This window comes from Symsagittifera roscoffensis, chromosome 8 (genome assembly GCF_963678635.1).
Source record: "Symsagittifera roscoffensis chromosome 8, txSymRosc1.1, whole genome shotgun sequence".
Taxonomy (NCBI): Eukaryota; Metazoa; Xenacoelomorpha; order Acoela; family Convolutidae; genus Symsagittifera; species Symsagittifera roscoffensis.
The window spans coordinates 34256974-34274099 of NC_087069.1; the positions used below are offsets into that span (position 1 = coordinate 34256974).

At 37.6% G+C, this 17126-nt stretch overlaps 2 protein-coding genes across 3 annotated transcripts in view; one reads left to right on the plus strand and one right to left on the minus strand.

The window, feature by feature from the left end:
- Positions 1-17126, plus strand: part of LOC134852992 (inactive selenide, water dikinase-like protein) — a 304439-nt gene that overhangs the window by 140650 nt on the left and 146663 nt on the right. The gene's annotated exons all lie outside the window — the stretch shown is intronic.
- LOC134853073 (uncharacterized) overlaps positions 1-17126 on the minus strand; it is a 150289-nt gene that overhangs the window by 93808 nt on the left and 39355 nt on the right. For both annotated transcript variants that reach the window (XM_063869008.1, XM_063869007.1), the window contains exon 10: positions 1688-1969. In XM_063869008.1, the coding sequence (XP_063725078.1) occupies positions 1688-1969 (282 nt within the window). The remainder of the gene's footprint in view (positions 1-1687; positions 1970-17126) is intronic.

The window sequence follows — 17126 nt, forward strand, 5'->3', positions numbered from 1 at the left end:
GTTAAATTCATATAAAACAGTTCTGGCTGAATTATCAGTTTGGCGCTCAACGGATCACGTTAATTCTACACACCTTGAATATTCACAAAATCGTACCATTATAAGGCAACTTAACACATGTTACAACAAGCGTTGAATTGCATCTTATAGCTTTGATTATTTTTTATTTACAATCAGCTCTTGTGGCTAAACGGTTAGTGGTCAGAAATAAGATCAGGAAAGTAGAATTTGTAGAAAAATTCATTTTTTTAAAAAAAATTTCAAAAGAACTTAAAATGCAATGCAATATGAGCTCACATGCAGTCTTCGACTTCCAAACAAAGAGGCAAAAAATTTATGCATCCGGTGATTTTGTATTCAGTCAATATTTCAATAAAGTTTGCCTTTGGCCAGTTTTTGGTTGGGTTATGCGGTTAAGTTATGTGGGTTTGAAGCTTGCTGATTTAGGATATTTGACGCGCTCACATATTTTTTTAAACATGCATAAGCGGTGCAATAAATTGTTTAAATTGAGTTGAGATAAGTCATTGGGTTTTAATATTACGAACAGAGACGCTAAAAACAACCCTTTGAGTTTTACATATCATGCGGGGGTCAGAATGAAGAAAAAAGAAAAAAAAACAATTTTCATTGTCCCGTTTTTTTCAGTTTTTCAAAAAAAAGCTACGAGCAATCTTCTTTTGTTCACACATTGTTCATACCAAAATAAGTATGCAATAAAGCATGCAAAATTTTGTTCACTTGTTCATTCTAATACGTTTTAATCTAGTTAAAAACATCCAAAACAACTTCGTAAATCAAGTTTTCGTTAAAATTGAAAGGTTGAGACTGGCAAAAAGGTCAAAACCTTGTTTTTTATCAATGTTAAATTTTGCTGCTCTGACTTTGTGGTTGTATTCTAATTTTTTTTCGTCTTTTTTGTGTTCCACGTAAAATCAGTTACCGCAAAACATCAATGGATTGAATAATTCGTTTTAAAATCCTTGCAGTCGTGATTCGAACGACTGTATTTTTTTAAATTGCCCCAGTAGAGAAAAAGGTATCAAAAATTGAAAATTTAGTTTAATTAATGCTTTCGAGTTATAGGCTTTAATGCTAAGAAAATTGAATTTACTGAAGATAAAACTAAGATAAACCATTACGAAGATAAACTGTGTATTTTGTGAATTGTAAGCGAATTCCGCAACAAGGACGCTGCGTTTGTTCTTTTTTGTTCTTTCTTTTTCTTTGATCGTTCCGACAAAGCTTTAACATGTTTAAAGCTTTCTCTCTGAAGTCCAGGAACATACATACACAAAATTGTGCAACTATACAGTTTGGCCTCATAATGACATTTGAAAATATTTTAAAAGTTTTGTTTTAGACTTTTTTGTTTGTAATTCAATTTTTGAAGACAAATGCTGTCGAATAAGCCTAAGTTACTTATTTTCTCCAGGTTTGTATAGTTTTTTAATCAAACCGCGCACTGAAAACGACACTAACTTAAAGAAAAAAAGAGAAAAACATATATTTTTTAATTTTTCTTATTGAAGTGGTCGGCACAACAACCGACTATCGTTGTTAACGTTTTGTTAATAATTAGTTTTTTTTGGTGGGCACAACAACCGACTATCGTTGTTAACGTTTTGTTAATAATTAGTTTTTTTTTATTTAATTTCAACAAAACATGCATAGAAAACCAACTAACCGGCAAGTACTCTTGTACCATTTGAACACATTCTGCAGAGTATTCAGAGGGCAGGTCATTGCACCATTTTTCGACTGCCACCTCAGCCTCCCTGTGAGTTTCCTCATCACTGAAATATCCTTTCACGTATTTCATGAAGTTTTCACACTCCTCGCAGTTTTCCGTTCCTGATAGCTCTGGCCACTCGGGCATCTTGTCTGAAGATAAAAGGTGACCGAATTTGGCTGAGCCGAAAGTGTAGCCGTATTTGAGGGTGTCACAGACGTCGCCTCGCTCGCACCTCTAAAATATAAGAAAATCGTAAGCAGTCGTTTTCTTCTTGTTATTAGTTGCCTCGGAAGTTTCCCAAAAACTCCCTGATTATTATTTGTATACAAGTTTCTGGGCCGAGATGCTTGAATTCAATTCTGCACAGCTGGGTGCAGAAGGAAATTTCGAGGGGAGTATCTCAAAGTTTTATCAACCTTTTTTTGGTTATTTAAACTGATATTTCTTGCTGCCCCAAGACACTGTCGGAGCAGTCGCCAAAAATTGATGCAAATTTGCAGTTTTCATTGGTTATGCCATAGTGTTACTAGAATTAATAAGCTGAACAAATGAAACTTTCTGAATCATTTGTTTTTCATGCCGAGGATTGGCTTTTCTGTCGCTACCCAACTACATGCGATTCTAAGTGTTTCTAATTTAGGTCCAATTGTCATAAAAATTAGCATGCGGCTGCCATATGCAATTATTAGCATAATGCTTCTACAGGGTGTTTTTTTTTAAATTTTTTTCTCGTTTCACAAGTAGTTGGGTTATTGAAGTGATTTATTTTGCAGTAGGCAGCAAAAATTTGCCAAACTCTGATGATATAATTCATTGATTTGGATTGTTTTTTGTTCATGCATACTTTGCTACTTAATTAACTTTCAAGGCATTTTGTGCTGAACAATTTTTTTATAGAAACGAATTCAAAAATGGATAACATGAACTAAAATTTAAATTCCAAACTCGTTTTCTCAAATTCGGTTGTTTTTTGCCAAAAAATATGAGAACAAAAAACGCTTGGAGTCTTACCAGCTTTTTATGGTGCCATTTTTGCCAAATTTTGAACTAAAATTCGACCTATAAAACGGATCAATTCATAAGGTTCAACATTAACCAGGTAAACGGGGTCAGTTGTTGTTATTCTTACACTATTTGGTCCTTTTAACCTCCTTAATTTTGAACCAAACGAAATGATTCGTTTTTCCATAAAAAAGCTGGTATAACAAACTTTTTTTCTTCTCTTTATCCGGTTAGTTTAATTCAGCACTGAAGTAGGTTGCTAAGCACAAAAGGCAGTGAAAACCCATCAAATCGCGCAAAAAACATTCGTGAACAAAAAACAATCCAATTTAATGATTTATATCGTCAGAATTTGGCAAGTTTTTGCTGCCTACTGCATTAAAAAATCACTCCAATAACCCAAATGTTTGTGAAGTGAGAGAAGATTTACAAAAAACACCCTGTATACATCCTGTTAGAAAACACCCTGTATGGCAAAAGCAATGGCTAAACTGTAAATCTGTAGTTTATGTACAAAAAAGCATGTGGTATAAAACGGTAGAAGAGCCTTATTAACCTAATATCCCCCATTTAGGTATAAGTTTGACGTTCATTTTGCGCTCAAAAATAATCAGCTATTTTTTAACATAGTTTCAAAAACTTTCAAAAAACAATTGGAAAAGGTTTTTTTTTAAATCTTTTTTAAAATCACTATCAGTTTCAATAAATCAAAGAATTTTCCTTTATAATATATGTCAGCCAAATAATTAAAGCTGGAATATATATGAAATGAAAGCGTGAACTGCAAATGTTTTGCGGTCCTTAACTTGCTGACCATAAAAACTTCCTTGCAAATTGAGAAACTATTTTAGTTCCGGCTTTCGAAGAAAGAATGGAATATGATCGATCGATTAATTTTTTTTGTCAGACAAAATTTGGCTTTTTAACCAGTTCCCTATGAATGAAAATTTTACTAATGTCTGAAAAGTATTGATTTGTTGCTCAAAATAGAAAAGATAAAAAACCTGTGATATTCTTCCATAAATTTATGGTGGTTTAAAAACTGCGTGTGGCAGAATTAATTTCAAAACAATAATCTGAAAAAATTCAATTCGTTTTTTTTGTAATGTTTGTAGCACTGCTGGCTTTTTTCTCGCCATCCTCAGCTGCGACTTTTCACAAGTTTTTTTAATTCACAATGCCTAGTTTTTACCACTAAAAACTGATACACGGTGTCATTAGGCAAGGACATGCAATTTGTTTTTTGACTCTCAACTTTGTAAAATCCTTCTTTAAAGCATAAACTAATGCTCATGTGAGTTGGTACGGAGGGATTGCTGGGGGAGCTGAAGGAAAAACAGCCACTTTTTTCTTTGTTAAAGAGTTACTTATTCGTTGGACCTTAAGGGGCAATCGAACAATCAGGGCCTGATGAAAAAGTCAATTTTTAGAACTCAGATATACTTCAGGTGCAATAATGTCTCCTCATATATTCAAATCGGTCCTATTTTACCTTGAAATATTTCACTGTTCCACTTTTATGATCTTTACCAGATAAATTTTACTTGAATTTGCGTTAGCAGTTTTCAATTTTGTTGAAATTAATAGGTAATCATGGTAATTACTTAAATCACAAATAAACAAATATCCAGGTACATTATTAAGTCAGGAGCTTACGCCCTAAATTTTTTTGTCGCGGTTACCTTTGCTATGCTTCAGAAGCTCAAAACTTGGCTGGTTTCTCTATTCTGCCCTACGTTTGTATTCAAGATTTGAAAAACCAGTTTAATGTTGTCATAAAATAATAAAATTGGCGATCAAACTAATTTTCGTAAGCACAATAGATTATCATATCTTGGATCGCTCACATCGTAATATCACGTATTTAGCCATAACAACACGTAACACCGCTATATAAAAAACTTGACGGGGAAGTTGAAAAGGGCCTAAATTTTTTTTCGCAAAATGTAATTGTCAACCGTAGAACACAGAGTGAAGGCCTTTTGGGCTCTACTCTAGCTTTACCAGCCTTTAATTTTTTCGAGAAGTCGAGAAGTCGAGAAGCTTGACTAATGAAAAACAGTCTGGTTTTTTTCCTGTCCCCAACTCTCCGTAAAATGACAATAAAAAACTTACACAGAGTGAAACTGTTTACAAAACAATATGCTCATGATAAAGTCTGATACCATGCAACTGACATATGTTTTCATGCTTTTTTGAGCGGGAAGGTTTGTTCAGATTTCGTTCAAACTTTCAGTGCACGTCAAAGTTCCGTTCATCTTGCCACATACAAAAAATTCAACTTACTATCAAAAACAATGAACAGCTTAAAAGAAAAAGACACCAGAACACTGGTTGTCTGGTTCTACCATAGTCACAAGGTCGAGGGGAAAGTTTTTATCGTCGCCCAATTTGAGAAAATGGGTTTGAAGCGACAGCGAGCACATCGAATCATGAAAAGGAGAGGGAAAACATGCTGAGAAAGACTGATAGTAGCAGCAAGTCCGCCAAATTAGACGCTAAAACCCGGTAAACATTTGGAAAACTGTCCAAAAATCTCTCTGCTAAAATTGGTCAACAAACTTGATGTCTGTCAGTCAACATTTTATGGCATTCATTTTGCGCGAGAAAGTGCCAAAGTCAACAGAACTCGGCAAAATTCAAGCAGAAATAACGTTGTTCAAAGCTAGGCCATGAGAGCAAACTCGTCGGTAGAAGTTGCAATGGACGATGAAAATTCTTTTTTGTCTGAGTGGCAAAACTTCTCTGGAAAACTTGGTTTTAACAGCCAAAGCGTAACTGACACATCAGACGATGTGAAACTCATCGGAAACAATGATTTTTTTAACCAAAGTGATGGTATGGGTAGCATTTTGTCCCCTAGTCAACGCGAAGACTGTCATTTATGAATTATACTTATTCCACTCAATAAGCTTCTGTTGACGTTTATAAATTGTTTTTACCAACAAAAAACGGTGGTCTTCTGACCAGATTTGATGTCCAGCCACTATTCGAAAACAGTGACAGAATCGCCGAGGAGCAAGAATCTTAGTTTTGTGAATGAAAATGACAATCCCCAAATTATCCCCGAATAAGCCCACTTGACACGCCTGGAGTATTCATAAACTGAAGTTAAAGCCGGTGTCTGGAAAACCTAAATTATCAGCTAACAAGTGACTATACTATGACTAGAATCCTTGTGATAGCAACAGAAGTGCAAAAAGATGACTGCCACAAACTTCTTGAGGGCTTGAGGCCGATGACTTCTAAAAATAGTGACCTTATAAATTCACGAGATACAAAAGATTTAGATACCTTTTCTGTTAAAATTTGAACTCTGTAGTTTCTTTAGTTTTGTTAAATGTGATAACTTATTCGTTAAGACTTTAACCTCTGAGTTCTTACGTAACCACTACCGAGCTAAATTAACTTCTGCCAAAAGCGCAACGGCTTTTGGCAGAACTTGACACGATCACTAGCTGATGACACGTAAAAAATTGAGTGATCTGTAACTAATCTTTTATTCAATCTTGTACTCTGTCGCTGTTCACCATAACTTTACCCTTTAGTCTTTTTAGTCTAGTCTTAGATAAAAAGCCTACTTTAAAACAGTGGGGATCTTGATCAACACACCTTAACTAGTCTTAGTTTAAATTCCCGATAGCGCTCGGGCTACCCTTTTCTTCTAATTTTTTAAAATGGAGCAGTCAAACGAGCCGAACCTACGAAGACTAGAGTTTTTCTGGAACAACACATCGAATGATAATCAACACGACCGGGAAAATGGTCAGAAAAATTCCAAGTAACAATTATTGCTAAAAATTCGGTGGACATTGAAGACGTAATTAACCCGCCAGTGAGGCCCGAACTAGTATACCCTATCGCTAAACCAACGGAAACTTCCGATGATCAATCCCGTCGGGCAGAAAAAGACAAACGTCACCGATTAGTTATCCAAGCTCACAATGAAGAGCTGAGAAGGAGAAAGGCAGAAGATAACGCGAAATTCAACGGACTTTAAATCGGAGATATCGATAAGAAATTAAAGTCTTAACTATACCTGCCAATTGGAAGAGAAGGACAGAAATGCTTTTCACATAAAAATCCCAGGAAAAGAATACTGGAAATCAACTTTGCAGAATTCTGGGAATTAATGAAAACTACATTTACGGTATCTACAAACCTAATATACAAGAGATATAAATTTTTCGGTCGAAGACATAAAGATAATGAATCACTAGAAAAATTCCATGAAACACTATCGGAATTGGCAAAAAACTGTAATTTGGGTGAACTCGAGTCAGAATTATTTAGAGATATAATCATTAAAAATATGCGAAACGTCGAAATCCAAAAGAAACTGTGCATTGAATACTTAACCCCAGAAAACGTGCTATCTTATGTACTTGTCCATGAGAAAAGCACTAAAATACATCAACAATACTTGAAATTCCGTGTGCAAAATACCGAACAAAGACCCCAATTTGTAAAAAACGAACCAACCCTAAATATCGTTGAAAGCAACAAATGCCGAAATTGCGGCCAACAATTCAAGAAAGGACATCTAACTATAAGCCCAGCTAGAGATAGAAACTGTTAAACGTATGGTCGTAAAAGACATTTCGCAAAGCACTGCAGAAGAACAGCAAGAACACAAACGAATGTAGTTGAGCAAAAAATAACATCTCCCGAAGAGGAAAATTACCGGGCTAACCCGCAGGAGAATTCCGAGCTCGAAGTCAACCTGGACGAGTTTTTAGAGTTAGCGGTGGATACGGATATTAAAATAAACGCAATTGAAGATAAGATCGAGCGAGGAGTAAGAACCGTATTCCATCACGAAGGCCTAGAACTAAAAAAGACGTTGACGGTATCTTTGGGAAACTTCAACCCCTACTCTACTGAAAACCAGATTGACTCAGTAAGTCCAGTTTCATTTATGGAGAAAGACCTACTTCAAGAATTGAAAATACGAGACAGATTTTTAAAGATAGAAGCAGTGGACGAATTCACAAAGAAAGCATATCAAGGTTTCGGGAGTACAATAAACATCATTGGAAAAGTACGTCTGAGAACCCGATCGAAGGGTTGGGACGCTAAAGATCAAAAACTGTTCATTACCGAAGGAGTGGAAAGAAACCTCCTCGAAAACGATATACTACCGAACCTGGGAATAGAAGTATTACAGAAACAGCCATCACCCAACGGGCCAGAGTTACGGCAGTTCCCGAACAAATCTCCCTTCGGGACTGATGTCAACCAAATAAAGTTCTCATCAGACAGACAACCAGACCAGGACATAGACACACCATTACAACGTGAGTTCAAAGTAAATATTTCACGCCGATTTTGCAATTTCACAACCAATGCAATTTTAATATGGCGGGGGAGATGTCACAGGCTCTTATCGTTTTAAAACCTGATTTTACGGGCTAGGCGATATGCTCAAAGAATTTCAACGCATAATAGACCGTTTGACGGAAAAATTACCTAACACACATTGTTATCTTGACGATATCTTAATTGCTACCGTGGGTAACAAGGACGAACACCGAAAATTACTTATTTACGTTTTGAAAACATTAGACGACAAAAAATTGGCCATAAAATGGGAAAGTGTACTTTTCTAACAGACAATATACAATGGCTAGGATTCAAAATCGAAGCTAAAGGGACGACGCCATTAATACACAAATCAGACGCAATCAGAAATGTAAAAGAATCAAGTTGCAGCAAATACATAAGATCACTAATGGGATCAATTAACCAATTTAACAAATTCAATTTAGCATATTTTTCAGCACCGTTCACAGAACTAATGCAAAAGAATAAACCATTTAATTGGTCTACGGTGCCTGCTGAGGCGTTTGAAAAAATCAAAAAAAAAAATCTGCAACACGGTAACCATTCATCATTTCGATGTAAATCTGAATAGACGAATGAATTGCGACTCGTCACATTTAGGATTGGGAATTCCGGAGAACAAGACCATCGGAGGACTTGGAAAACCGTAGCGTTTCTAGTAGATTTTTAAACATAGCCGAACTAAATTATAGCACAAGCGAACTCGAATTGTTGGGTCTAGTGTGGGCATCAGATCATTTTAAAAACAAGCTATTGGGCAAACTAACAGTTCTCCATTCTAACGGACCATAAAGCCTTAATTGGAGCACTAAAAGATGGCAAAAACACAAAAACGGCTCAATCTCGTCTCACCCGTTGGGCGTACAAACTACTACCATCCGACTTTTCCGTCGAACAATTGCCGGGTGAAGAAATGGGATTTCTTGATTATTTATCCAGGCACCCATCGGGTGAACCCGTACTAGTCTCGCTTGACAATGAAAAATTTGTTATCGTTCAGTAAACCAAATTAGTACTCTCCTAGGTTTCGCTCATCTCATGCCTAGACATTCTTGGCCGCAAATAAGAAACAAATGTTCTCAACAAGTCTCAGCGCATGACGTCATATACTGCAAAATGATTGGCCAACCGACGAACAACATAACCAATCAAGAAATTGAACGTGTGAAACGAATTTCGAATTCCGCTGAAACTTTCCAAGCTATTGTTAAACTTTCCAAGCTTTCAGTGTGTCAAAACTTACATTTACAAACAGAAGACTGTAATCCATCTTGTAAAATTACTGATTTTTCAACTATCTATAAAACTCTGAAAAATATGGCCGACCAACTTGAAATAAAAGAACAACTTGAACTTGCAAACACAGAAAATATTCATACTTTAACACCCAGTACCAGTAACCCATCGGGAAAGCCCTCCGAAAGAACACCTTGTTAAGAAAAAAGATCGAAATTACCCAAAGTAAAAATTTTTCCATTCTCGTGGCCCGAAACTTTCGACTCTAAATTTATGGCATTACTGTCCAAACAAAATCTTGTATTGAAAAAAATTATTAAAACTATTGAAGAAGACCGAAAGCAGGATATTACACAATTGGGGAATTATTATAAACCTTATATTAAAAACCTACATGTCAGCGGAGGATGCCTTTATTTTGATGACCGATTAGTTATTCCGGCGTCCTTGAGATCAACAATGCTTCACCGATTTTATGAAGCCCACCCAGGCCAGTTCGCGATGAAAAGTCTGGCAATACATCTGGTGGCCGAAAATTTATCCCGGAAAGTTGCACCGAATGCATTAAAGCAGGTAAAAACTTAAAATCTCTCGCAAATCAAAATAATCGTGGAAAACTCCCAAAGGTCGCAAAACGAAATCAAGAAAAGGAATTGGACTTTGCCGGTCCTTTACCGCTAACATGGGGAACAAAAAAATACATACTGGTATGCGTTGATCGATTCCCTTTGGCACAAATAACATCCAGTATATCGGCCAAATCAATCGTAAGTTTTCTTAGGAAATATAGAGCTCTACAAGGGACACCTAGAACTATTAGAACGAATCAAGGGTCCGGCTCTATCTCTAAAGAGGTCAGAGACTTTTGTCAAGGTTCCAAAACCTACATTAGACTCCGCACTACTGAAGATAATAAAGTGCCTAAGAACGGTGACACAACAATCGTTAAATTGCTCCCCTTTTGAAGCACATTTTGGTAGATCCCCATACATACACAATCTGGCACATTTTAGTCAAACCACCATTGTCAAACAACCTAGATTGGAAGAAAACCTTGTTATGCATAGATAAAGGCCGAAAGCTTATGTGTCGGGATAGAAGACACGATTGGGACACCCCTGATGACATTGAGGATGGAGACCTGGACGACAACTCATCTTCGTCAGATGATATCTCCAGTGCCGTGAGATACATCCCTACCAGCGCTGGTAAACCAGTAAAAGACCTCTCCCGCGCAGAAAAAAGAGATGCGCTACGCATTAAGAATCCCCTGTTGAACAACCAGCCGGGTAAGACCACTATCTATAGAAAAGTCCAGAATAGATCAAAGAATGAACCATTCTATAGAGAACTTAAGGATGAAAGAGTAAGGGAGTCAGAACATACAATCACACTACAAAAATGGAAAATTATACGTAAATCTGATGTAGTCGTTAAAAGACAATCAGCCCCGAAGAAGTTTGGTTCTAGAAAATAATCAAACCGTGAAATTTTACGCTAAGAAAGGGCCGATGAAGATTATGAAACCCCAAAGAAACGTCCCAGTTCCAAAAATTCGAGGAACGCCAGTCTAAAAATGGTGACCTTATAAATTCACTAGAAACAAAATATTTAGATACCTATTCTGTTAAAAATTGAGCTCTGTAGTTTCTTTAGTTTTGTTAAATGTGATAACTTATTCGTTGAGACTTTAACCTCTGAGTTCTTACTTAACCACTACCGAGCTAAATTAACTTCTGCCAAAAGCGCAACGGCTTTTGGCAGAACTTGACACGATCACTAGCTTATGATACGTAACAAATTGAGTGATCTGTAACTAATCTTTAATTCAATCTTTTACTCTGTCAGCTGTTCATCATAACTTTACTCTTTAGTCGTTTTAGTCTAGTCTTAGATAAAAAGCCTACTTGAAAACAGTGGGGATGTTGATCAACACACCTTAACTAATCTTAGTTTAAAATCCCGATAGCGCTCGAGCTACCCTTTTTTTCTAAATTTTTAACATGGCGCAGTCAAACGAGTCGAACCTACGAGGACTAGAGTTTTCCTGGAACAACACATCGAATGATAATCCACACGACCGGGAAAATGGTCAGAAAAATTCCGGGTAACAATTATTGCTAAAGATTCGGTGGACGTTGAAGACGTAATTAACCCGCCGGTGAGGCCCGAACTAGTATACCTTATCGCTAAACCAACGGAAACTTCCGATGATCAATCCCGTCGGGCAGAAAAAGACGAACGTCACCGATTAATTATCCAAGCTTACAATGAAGAGCTGAGAAGGAGAAAAGTAGAAGATCAACGAAATTCAACGGAATTATAACGCAAAATTATTTCGGGGAATTGCAAAAAAAAACATTTACGGTATCTACAAACCTAATATACGAGAGATATAAATTTTTTGGTCGGAGACATAAAGGTAACGAATCAATAGAAAAGATCCATGAAACAGTATAGGAGTTGGCAAAAAACAGTAATTTGGGTGAACTCGAGTCAGAATTAGTTAGAGATTAGAGATATAATCATTAAAAATACGCGAAAGGTTGAAATCCAAAAAAAACTGTGCATCGAATGCTTAACCCCAGAAAACTTGCTATCTTATGTACTTGTCCATGAGAAAGGCACTAAAATACATCAACAATACTTGAAATTCTGTGTGCAAAATACCGAACACAGACCCCAATTTGTAAAAACGAACCAACCCTAAATATCGTTGAAAGCAACCAATGCCGAAATTGCGGTCAACAGTTCAAGAAAGGACATCTAACCATATGCCCAGCTAGAGATGGAAACTGTTAAACGTATGGCCGTAAAGGAAATTTTGCAAAGCACTGCAGAAGCACAGCAAGAACACAAACGAATGTAGTTGAGCAAAATATAACATCTACCGAAGAGGAAAATTACCGGGCTAACCCGCAGGAGAATTCCGAGTTCGATGTCAACCTGGACGAGTTTTTAGTTTTAGCGGTGGATACGGATATTCAAATAAACGCAATTGAAGATAGGATCGAGCGAGGGTTAAGAACCGTATTCAATCACGAAGGCCTAGAACTAAAAAAGATGTTGATGGTGTCTTTGAGAAACTTCAACCCCTACTCTACTGAAAACCAGATTGACTCAGCAAGTCCAGTTTCATTTATGGAGAAAGACCTACTTCATGAATTGAAAATACGAGACAGATTTTTAAAGATAGAAGCAGTGGACGAAATCACGAAGAAAGCATATCAAGGTTTCGGGAGTACAATAAACATCATTGGAAAAGTAGGTCTGAGAGCCCGATCGAAGGGTTGGGACGCTAAAGATACAAAAACTGTTCATTATCGAAGGAGTGGAAAGAAACTTCCTCGAAAACGATATACTACCGAACCTGGGAATAGAAGTAATACAGAAACAGCCACCACCCAACGGGCCAGAGTTACGGCAGTTCTTGAACAAATCTCCCATCGGGACTGATGTCAACCAAATAAAATTCTCATCAGACAGACAACCAGACCAGGACAACTACAACGTGAGTTCCAGGACAACTACCATGACAACTACAACCACACCACTACAACGTGAGTTCAAAGTATATATTTCACGCCGATTTCCAGACCTTATAAAAAGAACCGGTAGATCAAAAAATTTTATGGTTAACACCAATTCTAACGAACCTATAAAACCGATACAGGTAAAAGGGAAACAAATACCGATCCATCTTCTCCCTAAGGTGAAATTATGCCTTGACCAACTACTAAGAGACGGCCATATTGAAAAATTTTCTAGACGTCCGGAAGGTTGTTTTATCTCTCTTATCGTAATCACAGCTAAAAGGGACGGATCAATTAAATTAGCATCAAATTCAAAATTGCTAAACAAACAGGTATTTTGGAATAGATATCAAATGCCGAACCTATTCGAACTAATTGATTACGTCGCGGTAACAATTAGCTGACACGACGAGAACAAAATTTGGTTCTCATCCATGGACTTAAAATACGCATACAGTCAAACACCGTTATCCAAAAAAGCAAGCAACCAATGCAATTTTAATATGGCGGGGGTGATGTCACAGGCTCTTATTGTTTTAAAACCTGATTTTACGGGCTAGGCGATATGCTCAAAGAATTTCAACGCATAATAGACCGTTTAACGGAAAAAATACCTAACACACATTGTTATCTTGACGATATCTTAATTGCTACCGTGGGTAACGAGGACGAACACCGAAAATTAGTTATTAACGTTTTGAAAACATAAGACGACAAAAAATTGGCCATAAAATGGGAAAGTGTACTTTTCTAACAGACAATATAGAATGGCTAGGATTCAAAATCGAAGCTAAAGGGACGACGCCATTAATACACAAATCGGACGCAATCAGAAATGTAAAAGAACCAAGTTGCATCAAATACATCAGATCACTAATGGGATCATTTAACCAATATAGCAAATTCATTCCAAATTTAGCATATTTATCAGCACCGTTCACAGAACTAATGCAAAAGAATAAACCATTTAATTGGTCTACGGTGCATGCTGAGGCGTTTGAAAAAATCAAGAAAAAAATCTGCAACACGGTAACCAATCATCATTTCGATGTAAATCTGAATACAAGTGTGAAATGCGACGCGTCACATTTAGGATTGGGCGCTTCCGGAAAACAAGACCATCGGAGGACCTGGAAAACCGTAGCGTTTGCTAGTAGATTTTTAAACATAGCCAAACAAAATTATAGCACAAACGAACTCGATTTGTTGGGTCTAGTGTGGGCATTAGATCATTTTAAAAACTACCTATTGGGCAAACTAACAGTTCTCCATTCTAACGGACCATAAAACCTTAATTGGAGCACTAAAAAATGGCAAAAACACAAAAACGGCTCAATCTCATCTCACCCGTTGGGCGGACAAATTACTACCATACCACTTTTCCGTCGAACAATTGCCGGGTAAAGAAATGGGATTTGTTGATTATTTATCCAGACATCCATCGGGTGAACCCGTACCAGCCTCACTTGACGATGAGAACTTTCTTAATGCTTCAGTAAACCAAATTAGTACTCTCCTAGGTTTCGCGCATCTCATGCCTAGACATTCTTGGCCGCAAATAAGAAACAAATGTTCTCAACAAGTCTTAGCGCATGACGTCACATACTGCAATATGATTGGCCAATCGACGAACAAAATGACCAGTCAAGAAAGTGAACGTGAGAAACGAATTTCGAATTCCGCTGAAACTTTCCAAGCTATTGTTAAACTCTCCAAACTTTCAGTGTGTCAAAATTTACATTTACGAACAGAAGACTGTAATCCATCTTGCAAAATTACTAATTTTTCCACTAACTATAAAACTCTGAAAGATATGGCCGACCAACTTGAAATAAAAGAACAACTTGAACTTGCAAACACAGAAAATATTCATACTTTAACACCCAGTACCAGTAACCCATCGGGAAAGCACTCCGAAAGAACACCTTGTTAAGAAAAAAGATCGAAATTACCCAAAGTAAAAATTTTTCCATTCTCGTGGCCCGAAACTTTCGACTCTAAATTTATGGCATTACTGTCCAAACAAAATCTTGTATTGAAAAAAATTATTAAAACTATTGAAGAAGACCGAAAGCAGGATATTACACAATTGGGGAATTATTATAAACCTTATATTAAAAACCTACATGTCAGCGGAGGATGCCTTTATTTTGATGACCGATTAGTTATTCCGGCGTCCTTGAGATCAACAATGCTTCACCGATTTTATGAAGCCCACCCAGGCCAGTTCGCGATGAAAAGTCTGGCAATACAATACATCTGGTGGTCGAAAATTTATCCCGGAAAGTTGCACCGAATGCATTAAAGCAGGTAAAAACTTGAAATCTCTCGCAAATCAAAATAATCGTGGAAAACTCCCAAAGGTCGCAAAACGAAATCAAGAAAAGGAATTGGACTTTGCCGGTCCTTTACCGCTAACATGGGGAACAAAAAAATACATACTGGTATGCGTTGATCGATTCCCTTTGGCACAAATAACATCCAGTATATCGGCCAAATCAATCGTAAGTTTTCTTAGGAAATATAGAGCTCTACAAGGGATACCTAGAACTATTAGAACGAATCAAGGGTCCGGCTCTATCTCTAAAGAGGTCAGAGACTTTTGTCAAGGTTCCAAAACCTACATTAGACTCCGCACTACTGAAGATAATAAAGTGCCTAAGAACGGTGACACAACAATCGTTAAATTGCTCCCCTTTTGAAGCACATTTTGGTAGATCCCCATACATACACAATCTGGCACAATTTAGTCAAACCACCATTGTCAAACAACCTAGATTGGAAGAAAACCTTGTTATGCATAGATAAAGGCCGAAAGCTTATGTGTCGGGATAGAAGACACGATTGGGACACCCCTGATGACATTGAGGATGGAGAGCTGGACGACAACTCATCTTCGTCAGATGATATCTCCAATGCCGTGAGATACATCCCTACCAGCGCTGGTAAACCAGTAAAAACCTCTCCCGCGCAGAAAAAAGAGATGCGCTACGCATTAAGAATCCCCTGTTGAACAACCAGCCGGGTAAGACCACTGTCTATAGAAAAGTACAGAATAGATCAAAGAATGAACCATTCTATAGAGAACTTAAGGAGGAAAGAGTAAGGGAGTCAGAACATACAATCACACTACAAAAATGGAAAATTATACGCAAATCTGATGTAGCCGTTAAAAGACAATCAGCCCCGAAGAAGTTTAGTCCTAGAAAAAAATCAACCCGTGAAATTTTACACTACGAAAGGCTCGCTGAAGACTATGAAACCCCAGAGAAATGTCGGATTTAAGAGCTCAAAGGCAACCCAGAAAAAGATAAACCTCCAAGCGAAATCTGAGGAACTAGACATCGCCAGACGGAACGCTGCTATGAATAGCTCACGAGAGACACTCCTGAGAGAGGAGGAGGAACAGCGACAGCGCTTAAGATACCCCATTGGCCTCGAAAGCGTCCAGGAAACAAGCCCGCCGGGCAAACCCGTCTGCGCAAGAAAGAGTCTATCAGAGAGTAGAATGACGAGTTCTCCAGTAGAATTCCTATCCGACGACGATGCCAGCGATTTAATCCTACTGAAAGACCTAAAAAATTCAAAAACTAAATGACCCAAAAAACCAACCAGAACACCCAATACTTGAACAAATGGACATCAAAGAAGACATCGAACCTAATGAAGAAAAGGCGAAGACTCCAGTGATCGACTTAGACTCAGGCGATAACAACACCGTTCCTAATTCAACCCCACCACTTATATATTTAGACAGTCTCGAAGAAGTAGACTCAAGTAAGCAAGAGAAACACAAATCCCAGAAGAGCCTTGAAGTGAAACCATCGCACATGAACAAGGAACCGGAAACAGCGGGGGAGATCAATACCCAAACAAAGGAGCCAACCTCTACCAAGATCTCAACCAAATTGACGGCTACGGCTAAAAGGAAGGCTTCGTCGCCTATGAAATCGCCACCGCCCAAAAATTGACCGACATATATTCTCGCCACAACACGAGACCTATACAATCCAGACAACCTCCGACGATGCGCGGAGAGAGAGTGTTTACTAGTTTAGTAGAAAAAATCGATGAAAGACCAGGCGAACAGGCAGTATCCCAAGTTTACAATTCCCCATCTTTCTCATCAATCGAAGCGATTACAACCGAACTTGAAAGCCATCAAATAGACGTGGTGGAGCTGACTTCCCCATCAACCTCTTCTCCATGGCATCCAACCGTAGACAATTTATAGGAAAGAGGGTCCACACAGACTGCTACACAAAGCCTTTTCTACT